The sequence below is a fragment of the Barbus barbus genome, assembly GCF_936440315.1.
Source record: "Barbus barbus genome assembly, chromosome: 1".
In the NCBI taxonomy this organism is placed as follows: Eukaryota; Metazoa; Chordata; class Actinopteri; order Cypriniformes; family Cyprinidae; genus Barbus; species Barbus barbus.
In genome coordinates this window covers 12,218,262-12,234,527 of record NC_136729.1, presented here as the reverse complement: position 1 = coordinate 12,234,527, position 16,266 = coordinate 12,218,262, and the positions used below count along the sequence as shown (strand labels likewise).

Below are 16,266 nucleotides of genomic sequence, written 5' to 3'. Positions count from 1 at the left end.
ATGCGTTTGGATTGCTCCACACACAGGCCTCTGTCAGCCGCTGCTGGATCCTCCAGGAAAAGTAGGTTACTAAAATGAAACCGACAGAGAACTAAAAAGTACTTCACAAGTGTATTAGGCTAGGCACAAACCTAAAGCGAACCAAGCTTGCTGATAGTATTTACTTGCAGCGTGTGAGATTGTTCCTTTTAGAAGAATAATCTCGGTTAAAACAGCCGAGGCTATCTAACAAACAAATAAACGATGTAAATTGGTTATGTTGCTCACCGATGAAGTGAACGATATAGGCGACTCGTTTATGTTTTCTTTAATGTCTAGAGAGTTTATTTTAAATGTTTAACCGTTTCATTAATACCTACTACTTTGTGGTAAGTGCACGGTGCGTCTGAGAGACGGCATTAACTCAACTTTACAATTGAAACATTATATAGATGAACACCAGACACCCGGACGGTTCATGAGCTGATTTCATTTTGCAGATGAAAATGAGGCGAAGCTGATGCTCGGTAGACTGGGAGTCTGCAGCGTTTTCAAGAGGTACGGGAAATCGTTAATGTCCTATTGTTTAAAGATCCCAATAGACACAGGACACAAGTTACCATAAGCATGAGGTCCATGCGCGGCAGTGTCGCGTTTTGTCAGTCGATGTAACTTTGCAATGTTACATTGGCTCCTGCAGCCGGGAGCTACAGTAACATTAGCCGAATATGTCGTAGATGAATGGGTTTTATACGATAAAAGCATTCTCATACGGGTGATTCATCGGCCTAACAATCCCCAGCTTTGAGTACGAGCTTAGGCCGTGAGGTTGGACATTTCTCTGTTTGCAAACTTGCACATTTGTTTGGATGTAGTTCAGTGTATATATTAGAGATAACAGTAGAAGTCACAGGTGAAAAATCAATTTGAAGATGCTATTTGTTTTGTTGCATGATAGCTGATTATCTGATCCAACACCAGCAAATAGTTGGTTATATTGAGGTGGTCAAACTGTTTTTGGGGGGCATGATAACTGATCAGCTGGCTAATGACCAGTTAGAAACCAGCTACCAGCTGGACTATCCTGCACACTTTCAAAGGACATGTTTTTGTCTTAATATTTAAGATTAGACCCGTTCTTATTTGTGTTTACAGCATTTGTTGGCCTCTTATATTGTGAGGTTTATTTGCTTTGTTTTCATAAGCTTATAATAACAAACACCCCTCAGCATTTGGACACACAGGACATTGTCCAGCGGACACCAGGTGGCTCAAATGAGAAGTTGATCGTTACACAACATTTCCTATATTATTTTCATGGACAGACTGTAGATAAAGGATTGTGGATTAAGTGTTGGGGACAATGGCTATTGTACCAGTGGGAGACTTGAGAGAGGAGCGAATACATTGCGAGTGCAGTGCACCTGTGGGAATTGTATGTATGTGCGAGAGAGAAATGTAATTCGACTAAGGAACCCTGGAATTCCCCTTTCTGCTGAGAATGGTTGCCTTTTCCTGCTTTTTAACTTGGCTCCTATTGTTATCGTGGAAACCATGCGTTGCCAGTGGAAACCCAACATCAACCTGTTTTGTGTAGTTACAGTTATTGCATTTTTACCAGCTTGGACAGCACTGCTTAGGGCCTTAACTCTTAAGTTTGTGTGGTCACGCATGTTCAGAATGCACATGTAAAATAAAACGCTTAGAAATGAGAAAACGGTGACATCACACATATTCTGTGCTGTCCTTGTAGAAGCGTGGTATGTCTGGCCCCAACTGGCTGCCTCCAAGAACCCTGGGTAGCGCAGATAGAGCCACAACACCAATGTCACACTCTGGCCCCGCTCTTTACAGACCTCCCAAGAAAGGTCTGCCCGACCAGAGGCCCGAATATAACATGTATGACCAGAATGGTGGAATGGGAGGAAATGGTATGCCTATAAGATATATGGCTACTGGACCTTCAGGTAAGAGCCCTGTAACAGTAGCTTTTAAACCTTTCAGTGCATGTTTATGCATCATGCTTGCTTCTCAGAGAAAATGCCTTCGAAAAGGATTTTGTTGAAGTTAATCCAAATAGTTTAGAGTTAAATATCATAGTTATATTACACAAGCCTGCATGTGTAATATAGTGGCTGTTTTGATCAAGCATGTCACACTTTCTCACAAAACAACTATTCAACTACTATTTGTAAGGTGAAGAAGTCTTGCATTATCGCTTAATCGCCCAAAAAATGCCACAAAGACATAATTCCTAACTTCCTCTAAGCCAGGTTACAACATTGTTAAATTCTCAGCCTATTTTCACATGTATCGTGATTTTGAAGACTTTAGCTTATGCCTAATCCTGATTTCAAGGTTAGAATTGTGGCCAGTGACAGAAGAAAGCACAGACATGACCCAGATATTTTCTGCTACCTCTGTGCATGTTTTACTACATCCAAACAGCAATAGAAAATTACAGATTTTGTGGGGGGAAAAAAGATTAATTTGGTCAATTTGACATTAAATATATTTTGCAGATTGTTAGTTAAATAATAAATGTTGAATACTAACTTTTTGGCTGCTTTCGTTCATTTTAAATGTGCATTTAAGCTCATACTTGTATACAATTAGAAAAATCTCCATCCTTTGTGCGAAAATAAAAAAAAAACTATCAAAATAAGTAATATTAGACCTTTTTTACAAACCAGCAGAATTAGTTTCAGGATGCAAGGCTGTGTTATGAAATATTTTAATAAATATATTTAGTTTATATTTTACAATTAAATAGTTTGTGTAGTTTTTGCCATTAAAAATACAACCAAAGAAATAAACAAACATATGCATTATGCCTTTGCCAAATGGTCCAGTAACGCTATATTCTTGTTTAAAATGTAGAATTGTCAACCTCACAAACACAGTTAATATTTTATATGAAACGTATTATATTATCTGTTTCGTTGAATTAATCTTAAAGAATCTAATGCTGGAATACTATTTGACAGTTTATGCTTCGTCATCTGAACTGATTTTTGTGTGCTCAGGTGGAACCATGCAACACCAGCATCAAGATGATCGCTCAGGGTCTATTACCTACAACCACTTGACTTCCCAGTTAGGAGACCGATACTATGCTCCGGGCCAGGGGCCCAAAGAAGACCACCACACATGGAACCCCCACATGGCCAGCCATGAACTTCATGTCAGTGACATGTACATGTTCGTTTATAATTATAATTTCTCTGCTGAACTGTGTTGTTCAAAACTGGATTGAAAGATGATTCAATTAGTCAATTATTCCTTAAATGTGCCTAAGAAAAGGGAAAAAAGGATGGTCTTACCAAAAATGAAAGTCTGTCATCATTTACTTGCCCTCATGTCCTTCCAAACCTGTATGACTTACTTTCTTCTGCAGAACACAAAATAAGATATTTTAAAGAATGTTGGTAACCATTCAGTTCCCTTTGGCTTCTAATGTATTGTTTGTCCATATAATGGAATTCACTGGGAAGTATACAGGTTTGGAATGATGTGAGGATGTTTAAATAATGACAGAATTTTCATTTTTGGTTGACCTATCGCTTTTAATCTGTGTACATGAATATATCATAATGTGCGTTGTGTTTGTGGCTGTTGTTTGCTCAGAATCGGGGAGCAGAGAAGCACATCTCTACTATTGATGCGGAGATAGACTCTCTTACATGCATGCTGGCTGACCTGGACAGTCACCCTCAGAGCACAAGCGCACAGGTACAGCACACCTATACTGCTTTATACAAGTGCCAGGACAATAAACGCTTTCAGGTATATTGATAAGTAAATGTGTTTAAGGATAGAATATACTACACAACTTTTAAAAATCTGAACAGACATTATACACTTGCTGACTTTATAAATAGTTAGAGAGAAAAACTGGGCATCATAGACTGAAAGACTGAGAATCACACACTGCCAGACTTTAAAGTCATTCCAAACACAAAAAAACTTAGTTTCAGTGCAGACGAATGACAAATGAAAACAGTATGTATTGGAAAAACGAGTCTGAGCCCATCATTAGTGGTCAACTAATATATTGCTAAGCTAATATAGCGACCACTATTTGGCATTTTCTGTTAATTTTCAGCAGTAGATAATTAAGTTTTTCTCTTTAGCTGATGTGTTGGAACCAGGACTTTTATTTTGACAGTGCATCTTCAATAGTTTACTGTCTCTGTCTAATGAATTATTAAACAGAACTGCTTAACTTTTGCTTTTTTGTGATGATATGATCATTTTATAATATCATGATATTTTGTAAGGTCGCCATGCCCTCTTAGATATTGGCATTGGCCATCAAAAAAACAATATTGGTCAATATCATATACTACATGATTTTCTGTGAAGTCTGTTAACTCCAATCTCAGTCTGCCCAAAATCTGCAGAATGGCTCTGACTTTGGATCACTAGCATCGACTCACCCAGATTAGAAGTAATTATTGTATGCAAAAAAAAAAAAAATCTTTCTAATTTCTTCAACAGCTGTATAACAATGTGCCTTACAGCAAGCACCTCCCTATCGACCGCTATAACCCTCCCAGCCAGATGGGGGCTCCACCATCAAGCAGGCCCTCAATGGGCTACCCCCCTCTCCCACTCCAAAACCAGTACCACCCCGCCCCACCTTACACTTCTTCATCTCAACCAGATTATGTTTATTCCTCCGCTGCCTCTTCCGTACACAAACCTTACCCCCAGCCAGTGCCTGCCTCCTACACCACCGCCTCCACCCCGACCGGTCCACGCTTCACCGTACAGGTGAAAACGGCTCAGCCCGTCACCTATTCTCAGAGCGGACGGCAGGCAGAGCAAGCTTACACCCCTCCACCACCCCGCCAGCATGCCTCTCGCCCCCCTCAGCAAGAACGACCACACTATGAGCCACAGGTACAGGGCTGGTACCCACCTCCACCTCCTCCTGTACAAGAACCTCATGGAGATCCTGCTGCTTATAAGGGGGGATCAGGTAATATGCCAGGAGGGAGAGCCGGCCAGGGACCACCGGTGAAGAAGGGTCAAGATCAAGTGTCAGCATATCAGTCTAACAAGGTAAGACTTATTAGTCGGTGAGGATGATGCAGGTTTGTCAAGCTATAGCAGAGATGGAAACTTTCTGTCTTGAAAATGAACAGAATTTCTATTGAGTGTTTACAAAAAGAAAAAATTTAGATGAAAAAAAAAAAAAGTTATTTTTTTCTTTATGGTTTTTATTTATTTATTTATTGTAGGTGAATAGTCCTTTATTTGCCAACTTGATGATAAATAAATAAAATAGTTTTGATTCAAGAAAATGTGCTGTTTCTTTGATATTTAGTTACAAATTATGGAATGAAAATTGATTATGGAAGTTCAAAATAATATACTTTAAGAAATGTATAATATTGTCCTTCAGTGCAATTAAATAAAATGTATAGTTTACATTTTCATTAAATGCAATTAACAAGACCTTTTAGAGTGCTTAAATAGCACAGAAGAATATAATTTCTTTATGTAATTGCATGATTATTTTTGTTTTTGAAATATGGTTTAAGTGACAAGCATTTATGATAAATTAAAATATACTGTAAAGTAATTCCAGTTGAAATTTGTATGTAATTAAATATACGCATTTAAAATATTTACTTTAAATGTAATATTGAATAACACACTACAGTTACAATTACAAGTATCTTACATGTACTTCAGTATGTTAGTCAACGCGTCAAAATAAATGTAGGCCCTACTTCTTTAAAGCACATTAAAACAATTATTTAAAATGTACCTTAAAGTGAAACATTTAATTTTACATTATTAGTAATTTTTTTAAAGTGTACTTAAGTGTGTTAAGGAACAGTCTTATTATATGCAAATAAATTTTTTGACAATAGACTTTTAAGATTTGAAGCACACTACAAGTGTACATGCAATACAATTAACTGCACTTCGATTTCACAAGGGTTGTGAACATGTCTGAGAGGTAGTATGATTTTGTTTTAACTCTATAAAAAGTACGAGACTGTATAAACAATACATCTGTATAAGAAAGAAAAAAATATATGTACAAGTGAACAATAAAAATGTTTTATGTCCAGCATACTTATCGATGTTTTTCCATGTTCTGCCAGCAGGGGGCAGCACCACATCCAGAGGAAGAGCTGGATCGACTCACCAAGAAGTTGGTGTATGATATGAACCATCCCCCTACTGAGGAATATTTTGGTATGCTCCAACGTTTTACATCCTCAATGTTGTACTTTTGCTTTTACATCATATATGTTTCAAAAAGAGTCGTGGATTTGGCTGTCTCCATCTTTCTCTCTCAGGTCGATGTGCTCGGTGTGGGGATAATGTTCTGGGAGACGGCAGCGGCTGTATTGCCATGGAGCAGGTGTTTCACGTGGAGTGCTTCACCTGTATCACCTGTCATGCGCGTCTGAGAGGCCAGCCCTTCTATGCACTAGACAGGAAGAGCTACTGCGAGAGCTGCTACATAGTGAGTTCTGTTCATCTGTCGACTTCTCTTGGTTCCTGCATCTTATTTATTTATTTTTTTTCTTTCTACATTCAAACTCTTATCGTTTGTTCTTCCTCTCTGCTCCCAGAGCACACTTGAGCGCTGTTCGAAATGCTCTGAGCCCATCCTAGACCGGATCCTGAGGGCGATAGGAAAGGCTTACCACCCTCGCTGTTTCTCATGTGTGGTTTGTGGCTGTTGCCTGGATGGAGTGCCTTTTACTGTGGACGCCGCATCTCAGATCCACTGTATTGAGGACTTTCACAGGTACTCAACTTCTTTTTTCAGTTTCTGTTGATAAACAATCAGATGCAGATAATGGAATAGCATGTTGTTTTTCCCCCACACTAAATCTTTGCTTTTTTGAATGGACATGAAGCTCCACCAAATGTCTAAACCGTTACTACGTGGATTTTATTATTAAAACCTTGTTTGCTGCTTCTGTGAACAGGAAGTTTGCCCCCCGCTGCTCAGTATGTGGCCAGCCCATAATGCCAGAGCCTGGGCAGGAAGAGACAGTGAGGATCGTTGCGCTGGATCGCAGTTTCCATGTCAACTGCTACATCTGTGAGGTAAGAATGGTCTGACTTCCACTTCATGTTTAATCATTGATGTAAGGCAATCTCACATATTTGAGTGTTTTTTTTTTTTTTTAAACATGCATGTAAAATTGCAGCTGCATTTAAGGGTCTGCAAGACTGTAATGTAATGCGTGTTGTAAAGATCGCAAGTGAAAACAAAAGAAAAAGAAAAGCTTACAGCGCCATGAGCCGTGACTCGTGACTGTCATGTTAACCTGATGGGAACAAACTAAAAAGTGATTTTAAAACGTGAGACAGTACCGAGATTTGAAGACTACTCTTAAGATTTCACTTCTACTGTTAATAAAATTTTGGTAGGCTACTATGAGATGGATAGCCTAAGTGTTATATAATTCAGATGGGCTGCCTGTTTTTTATGGTATATCAAAAAGTATATATTATTAAATGCCATTGTTGGAACATTTTACCAGTATTTACCATACTTTCAAAACAAAAATAAAATAGGAAAAATATGCAATATGAACAATTTAAGAAAAAAGTGTTTTACAGAGAAAAAAGAAAAAAAAGTGAAAATTTGGTTTTCAAAAAGCCGTTTTCCAAAAGGTACATTACAAAGGAGATTTTGAATAATCTTATTTTGTCACTCCATAAATCAGTAAAAAAAAAAAAAACCTGTTAACAGTTTGAAAAATATAAATTTTCACGATGTTTTTAGGCATAAAATCTAGCATGCAAATGACATGAACAAATACCTTCAGAGTATAAATAGGAATAGAGGTGGAAGATTTGATGTATATACAAGTGCTACTGAATGAAATGGCTCAGTGCATGAGAAAAAAAAATTATTTGAGAAAAGATGTTTTCCCATTCTGAAAGAATTCAAGTTATGGAAGCAAAATAGCCTAAAATAATAATTAAAAAACTGACCAGTGCCTGGTCAATTAAAAACAATGGTTTTGCCTGTATTGTATTGCTTTAAAGCATCAACAAAGAGTTGAGACAAAAAAGCTGCATCTTATTTAGATATATTTGCACATTGTTAAATGCAGCTCAGAGGTGACATGAATGCATTTACAGTGCAGTTGCAATTGAATAATACTATGAGATTTACATTTTGAATATTGAATATGAAATAACATAAATGGATAAGTGAAATGGTCTAAAGGAGTGTTAAAGAAAAGTGTTTGTGTTGCAGGATTGTGGTCTTCTCCTCTCTTCAGAGGGCGAGGGAAGAGGCTGCTATCCCCTGGACGGACACATTCTCTGCAAGAGCTGTAGCGCCCATCGCATCCAAGATCTTTCTGCCAAAATCTCCACTGACTGCTAATGCCCCCATCCCGTCACTCTGTCCCTTCTCTTCTTCATAGTTATTCTTCAGAATGTACCACTATCTAAACATCCACCACCTGGCATTTCTTCCATCCTTGACTTTATATGTTGATCGCACAAATAATATGAAGACGTCCCTCTCAGGGTAGCCTAGAGCTAGAGAAAAAAATAGCTCTTGTGCTTAGAGTAGTTCCACTGGAAAGCTCTTTCCTCAAGAATATAGAAAAACAGGTGGTAAATGAAATATGGTGTTTGTGTATAATCCTCAGCGTATGTGTTTATGCAAAATGTGAGCCTCGTGAACAGGGTGCATTTCTACCTTTAGGGAAACTTTTACAGCACTAAAATAATAACCTTTAATGGAAATATAGTAACATGTCTCAGTTTCCTCAAATAATGCCCCAAATCTGCTGGAAGTTGGGGTCACTTCATATTGTCCCCATTCAGATCATCTCTTTCCTTTTATTGTTTCAAAAACAAAAACCTGATGTCAGCAGATATCCAGTGCTCATTATTTTAAAACTTGAAATCATGATTGTTGAAAGATATTACTTTTTCGTTTACTGACTTGGTGTTAGCTAATTATCATTACGTTCATCATGAGGTTATTATAATTCTGGTTAAATGGGTGGAAAAGTTTAACACGGGCAGCTGTTTTGTTCTGTTTCCATGCTGTCTCTAGCTCTAGGTTTATGCTGATTTCAGAAACGGTTACAAGAGAAGTGTTGTCGGATAGGAATAAAGGGTCAGTTTATTTAATGACTGCATCAATGAAGGAAATCTTTTGACAGGCGTGTGTTGGATCAAAGTGGTTGATTTAATTTTCAGCTGCAGTTTTTTTGCTACGTTCAGAGGTTTGGTTTTGGCAGCAGGGTGGATTATTTTCAAGGAGTGTGAATAGTGAAAGAAACCAAGCAGTTAAGGAACTTAATCTAGTAGGTTAGATGAATAACAAACGTGGCTTCTTATTAGAAATAGAACAGCTCTCATCACATCAAGAAACTTAGTCACAATTTTGTTACTATATATATGTCAATTAATGACTAACAGACAGTGAATGGTTTCAAGGAGGTAAAGTACATACTAGAAAAATGACTTTCAGATTGTTACTGGTTGGCTTTATTTTTTACATCTCATTTTCTGTATTTGCTTTATTTCATGTTAAAATGCATTTTTAATTGTGTTATTTGAATGATGCGTAGTAGCAAGCATCCATTGCTTAATGCCATTATATAAAAAGGTTTGAAATAAGGTATTGATTGTTTGAAGCTAAATAATTAAGTGCTAGTATTTGCACTGACAAATAGCTACAATTATCTAGAAACTAAAAGCATAAAGTGGTTCAGACGGTTGCATGCTTTATTTATTGGTTAGTCTGGAATATTTTGTAAGATTATTCCAACAGTGTCCATCTGGTCAATTTGCTGCCAAAAACCTTTCTAAACCTGTCATTGCAGATGATTGCTAAAGTGCCGTGGTGCAGTTTGCTTTTTTTCCCCCTGATGTTGGTTTTAGGGAGAGAAAAAAAATCAGCTTTATAAATCTGTTTTTATTGCAAATGTCTATTGACATCTAGTTTGTACTGGCCGTTGTTCTGATTTATGATTTGATGAATGTGTAAAAAAAAAACTGACAAAGTTTTTAGTGTGTTCTTGCTGTTTATATTACATCTCAGAACCAGTCACACATAAACACACTTTCCCTGATCGCACTTTAGTTCAGAGGACTAGAAATCTGATGACACTGTTGCAAGGTCAACAAAAACCTCTATATCAAGATTTAATCAATTTAAACGTTAATCGTATGATCTCTGGCAATCAGTCCTAATAGTACCCATAATACAAACATTTTGCATAAAGGACAGAGTTAATCTCTTTTTATACTGGAATCGTATTCCTTTTTTTCATTACTATGTGTGGTGGTGATTTTTAAGGAACATTCTTGGTTAATGCAGATGTAAGAAACTGAAGAACATATAGATTATTACAATCCATTATATATGCACAGGACCAGAAATCCTCTAATACGTCAAGTTATTTTGATGGCTACACAAGTATAATAATGTTTGTAACGGTCTTGAAATTTTAAACCAAGCAGGTTGATTAACAAGAGGTGAAGGTCTTCCAGTAGAAATTCCGGCAGCCTGCTTTGCGTTCTCGTTGGGAAAGAGGAATCTGGCGAACCACTTCATTACGAACCTCAAGATCATCAATGCTTTCAAGAGCATCTTTCTCCTCAGGTGCCACCAACTCAGAAAGCTGCTTCAGAAGAAGCAAACGAGAGAGATCCTGAAGCTGAAGAGAGAAAAGGCGGCGATTCAGAAACCTTTCATTGTCAAAAAGAAAAACAATATTCTAATTTGAACTGACTGTAGTTCTTAGAAATGCATGTTATTATTTTTTCTACATCCACGCAGATATTACCTTCAAAACTGTGCACTTAAAAAAAAAAAAAAAGATTATTTGAAGTTTTATGTCTAATTCATTTAGCTATTTCTTTGTAATGATTATTTATTAGCAATTTCTGAGTGAAAATTGTTTTCAAAGCCTTTATTAAAGGATTTTAAAATTTTCACTGCCAGTAAATTTTATACAATTTTACAATTAAGGTTTCATTAGACATTTCACTACATGAAGAATACTTCTGAAGTATTTATTGATCTTAATCTTAATTTCAATATTTAGTAATAAAACTAAAAGTTGCATCTGTTAAAATTATTTAGTGGAATTGAGCTAACAGTTGAAATTTACAGCAACACTTCACAACAAATTCCCAGTAGCTCATTATCTAACATTAACAATTAGCAATACATTTATTACAGTATTCATCTTAATGTTAGTTTATTTTAATTTTACTGTAAAGTTTTTTCAAAATTTACTAGCCATTTTTTAAAGCCAAAAGGGCTTTGAAACAATTTCCACTCAAAAAGAAACAGCAAGTACACTGTAAAAAATATTGTTTGGACGCAACAAAAAAAATGAACGCAACAGTTTGCATCAATTTTTTTGAGTTAAGGCAATTTCTTCTGAAATTAAGTTCAACCAATAAACTATATTGTGTTATGTATACTTAGAAAATTGAGTTAAAACTAACAATTATTAAGTTGAATACTCATAAAAATTAAGTTGTTCTAATTTGTTTTTTCACATCGTTTTAAATTTGATTCAATCATGGATACTGGTTACAAAAACTACTAAAATATTCTTTTTCGATGAAACAATACTTAATGCTGTCAGCAAACCAATCTTTTAGCATTTTCAGCCAAATGCTTTCTGATTGAAACAGCATTTAAGACAAAACCCAGTGCTACTGAATGAAACCACCAACATAACAGAAACACTTTTAAATACCAAAAGAACAGAACACTGAACATTAATAAATCTTCTCCTGTTCTGATCTTGAATAGAAATGCATAAAATATTAGTTTATTTCTACATTACCGCTCATTATTCAGTCACATGCAAAGCATGCTGGGAACCTGAAACGTGAACTTGAAAAATGAAGTTATGGAGCTAATTACATTGAGTTAGTACAACTTAATGTTTTAAACAAACTAACATAAATATTTAAGTTGAAGTTACAAACAATATTACGTTGATGTAATTATCAACATTAAGATGTCAGGACAACTCAACAACAAATGTTTGCAACTTAAGATATTTAATTAAATCAATAAATTGGAATTTTTAACATGCACCAATGCATTAAATTAAGCAGTGGCAACAGATCCACTGAATTATTTTTTAGAGTGTAACACATTGAATTAAACAGGCAATTGTGAGGTAGAAAACCTGAAATAGTAATTTCTTGTAAAACATACTCCAATAACCTTTTTTACAGTGTAGCCTACATCATTTTCTTTTTCATTGCGCACTGAAAAATTATGTAGAAACAATTTGCACTCAAAGTGAAAATTGCTAGTACTTGTAACTTTCACAAAAAACTACAAAGAAACGGCAAGTAACACGTTGAATCATGGAATTATGAAGTTATAAAAAATTCTGTGGGGAAAGTTTGTGTCTTACCTCATTCTCCTTGGGATTCACCTCTGACTGGAGCAGCTGGAGCAGCAGGTCTCCTCTTGGTGCCGAACTGATGCTGCAAAGCAGCATCGACATGGACAGAGTTGCCACAAACACCTGTAACGGAGAGAACATCCTTTCAGCACTGTACAACACTGCCTTTTAGATGGGTTTTTAAGGATGACAGGCTTTTATAGGCACAAAAGGTGGCATCCTGGGGTCGATTAGAGTGTACTTATTGGTCGAAACATAATCACGAAGGACGGTGGAGGTGGTGCTGTTGATGTGTTGGTGTAGAGGAGCAGGGGTAAAGGGTGAAGAGACATTTGTGCGTGAGGAGGGACTCTCAGACCCAGTAGGAAAGATGTTTGATAAGGTCATACCGAGGTGTTACTTTTGCATCAGAAGCCTTATCAATTCTGTCATTTGCAATTATATATCATGGAAAAATGCATCATCTGGGACTTAAATGTACTCCTGTTTGACAGGTGAAATGTTATAAACTTCAGTGGTAAGGTACTAATGAACTGCAAGGGTGTTAATTATTACAGGGTAGTGATGCTCCGGTAAGGCGTGTGGTGTCACTTGTGATTTGGAGAGCTGTGCATTTCTGTGTCTTGTTCTCACTATGAGGTCCTCGTTAGATTGTGGAATTAATGTGAAGTGACTCAAATGTTAATTGGTCTGCTTAGTCATTATTTCACACCATCCTCCATCTCTAGTGATTTACTTGACTGCATTGCATATATAAAGAGATCCTGTCTAGCCGATCAAAGTTGACACTCGTGTGTGGCTGATATCGGACATGTTTGCAGCTGGGTGACATTATAGTCTAAATCACACCCCTTATTGAACCCACATGAACTAAGAGTTCGAGATCTTAGAGGGCAATTACTCAGACTAGGCCATCTCAATGGGTGGCCATTAACATTTACAAGGGAGAGGTGGGCATGTCAGCGCTATGAGCAGCATGCTGGGCACGTAAATGAGGCCTGTCTCCTCAAGCTTAATATGTGTGAAATAAGTTAGTATTATGTTTAAATAAAATTACATCTGTCTATCTATCTTATTGTTTGTGCTTTATTTTTAACAAAATGTTTGTTATATTCTGGCCTGCAATTTGAGGTACATTATATACAGGTGCATCTCAATAAATTAGAATGTCGTGGAAAAGTTCATTTATTTCAGTAATTCAACTCAAATTGTGAAACTCGTGTATTAAATAAATTCAATGCAACACAGACTGAAGTAGTTTAAGTCTTTGGTTCTTTTAATTGTGATGATTTAGGCTCACATTTAACAAAAACCCACCAATTCACCAATTCATCTCAACAAATTAGAATACTTCATAAGACCAATAAAAAAACATTTTTAGTGAATTGTTGGCCTTCTGGAAAGTATGTTCATTTACTGTATATGTACTCAATACTTGGTAGGGGCTCCTTTTGCTTTAATTACTGCCTCAATTCGGCGTGGCATAGATATGATCAGTTTGTGGCACTGCTGAGGTGGTATGGAAGCCCAGATTGCTTTGATAGCGGCCTTCAGGTCATCTGCATTGTTGGGTCTGGTGTCTCTCATCTTCCTCTTGACAATACTCCATAGATTCTCTATGGGGTTCAGGTCAGGCGAGTTTGCTGACCAATGAAGCACAGTAACACCATGGTCATTGAACCAGCTTTTGGTACCTTTGGCAGTGTGGGCAGGTGCCAAGTCCTGCTGGAAAATGAAATCAGCATCTCCATAAAGCTTGTCAGCAGAAGGAAGCATGAAGTGCTCTAAAATTTCCTGGTAGATGGCTGCGTTGACTGTGGACTTCAGAAAACACAGTGGACCAACACCAGCAGATGACATGGCAGCCCAAATCATCACTGACTGTGGAAACTTCACACTGGACTTCAAGCAACATGGATTCTGTGCCTCTCCACTCTTCCTCCAGACTCTGGGACCTTGATTTCCAAATAAAATGCTAAATTTACTTTTATCTGAAAAGAGGACTTTCACTGAGCAACAGTCCAGTTCTTTTTCTCCACAGCCCAGGTAAGACGCTTCTGACGTTGTCTCTGGTTCAGAAGTGGCTTGGTAGCCCTTTTCCTGAAGACGTCTGAGCGTGGTGACTCTTGATGCACTGACTCCAGCTTCATTCCACTCCTTGTGAAGCTCTCACAAGTGTTTAAATCAGCTTTGCTTGACAATATTCTCAAGCTTGTGGTCATCCCTGTTGCTTGTGTACCTTTTCCTACCCAAATTCTTCCTTCCAGTCAACTTTGTATTTAATATGCTTTGATACAGCACTCTGTAAACAGCCACACCTTTCAGTAATGACCCTCTGTGACTTACCTTCTTTGTGGAGGGCATCAATGATTATCTTCTGGATCATTGCCAAGTCAGCAGTCTTCTCCATTATTGTGGTTTCAAAGAACAAGAGATACCCAGAATTTATACTGTAGATATGGTCGTTTAATGAAACTCAAATATAAATATTCTAATATTTTGAGATACTGATTTTTGACTTTCATGAGCTGTAACCTCTAATCATCAAAATTAAAACAAAAAAAACGTTTGAAATGTCTTACTTTACATGTTATGTTCTTCACGATATTCTAATTTTTTGAGATGCACCTGTATATATAAGTATATATAAATGCCTAATCAACTTTCCCAAATGGTTCGTTTCTAATGGGAGTCTAAAACTTATTTAATTGTAGGAAGTACACTGATCATACCCAGATACTAGAATCAATTAATATTCTTTTAGACTGCTCACATGAAGACCATTAATTCACACTTCTTCTATAAATACCAGACATCTCTTTATGAAGAGCAGCAATGAGAGTGACCAACCTGATCAACACCTATGGGAAATACTTTGAATGTATGGTCAGAATTTAATGGTCAGCTCTATTGTTATAGTGCAAATTTTCTAGAAAGCGACTTTGCAGCCTACCTCTCTTTGGAGGTACCAGCAGGTGCCAGCAGTCATCAGCAGTCAGAGAGATGGTGTGAGGAGAACTCTGTGGGTATCTGATCCTGATCTTGTCTTGGTAGTAAGTAACCTTGGAAACAGAAAATCTGAAGGAGAAAGAGGAGAGGAGAGACTCATGCTGGTTCAGGTCAGCCATTTCCTTTCAAGAGCCCTTGAGTTTAGTCTGATGGTCACGTAGAGTTTCAGAGAGCCAGATTCTGGAGATTGTTTCACGTGTTAAAGGCAGGATGTTAAAGTGGAGCACAGAGTGGAAGTATCATTAAAAATCAATTTGTAATAATTATGTTTTACTTTACATGCAATAAATCTAAAATATATGAAAGTTTCACTTACAAGAAGAAATTAACTTTTTCACAACATTATAATTTATTGAGATGCACCTGTATTCTTCAGCCTATACGGAAGGTGCAGACAAACCTTTTTTATATAAACAAATATATAAATATTAATACAAAAATTTGTGTATAAATTTGTAAATTATTTTAAGTTATTACAAATCTTATTTAAAATTGGGAAAAATTAAGATACTCTTTGTTTGGATTAGCATTTCATATAGAAGAATGTCACTAAATGGCGGACTCATCTGATTTAACTTGATATATTAATATATTGCACTTTTATAAATTTAGTTTTCACATATTTCTCAAAGCAGAAAGATGTTGATTTCACATGCATAGGCCTATCTAAATATTTTATGTGCACACCCATACAAATATACCCTAAACATAGGCACCCACATAGATGTGTTTCTCACTTCTCTTCTTTGCATGCTGTTGATCCTCAACTGGGCCAAACTCTCTCATTTAGCAGCGCATTCAATGAAGAAACAAATCTTCTTTTGACCTAGCATGACTTTTATTTTGAAGGAATTGGAAAGTCGAGCTATTATCGGTTTGC

General features: G+C 36.7%; 1 protein-coding gene across 7 annotated transcripts; it reads left to right on the top strand.

Moving 5' to 3' along the window:
• Positions 1–10,239, top strand: LOC306871164 (thyroid receptor-interacting protein 6-like). 7 transcript variants are annotated; one of them, XM_079418907.1, is made up of 11 exons: positions 1–61; positions 480–537; positions 1,733–1,946; positions 3,006–3,163; positions 3,607–3,711; positions 4,480–5,046; positions 6,102–6,195; positions 6,300–6,469; positions 6,579–6,757; positions 6,942–7,062; positions 8,228–10,239. In XM_079418907.1, the coding sequence occupies exons 3-11, from the start codon at positions 1,742–1,744 to the stop codon at positions 8,357–8,359; spliced, it is 1,731 nt and encodes a 576-aa protein (XP_079275033.1). In that variant the 5' UTR covers positions 1–61; positions 480–537; positions 1,733–1,741; the 3' UTR covers positions 8,360–10,239. The 7 variants fall into 7 exon arrangements, with proteins under 7 accessions (XP_079275033.1, XP_079275038.1, XP_079275036.1 ...); XM_079418911.1 differs by having other exon boundaries at positions 19–61; positions 6,105–6,195; XM_079418908.1 differs by having other exon boundaries at positions 19–368.
• The last annotated feature ends 6,027 nt before the right edge of the window (positions 10,240–16,266 follow it).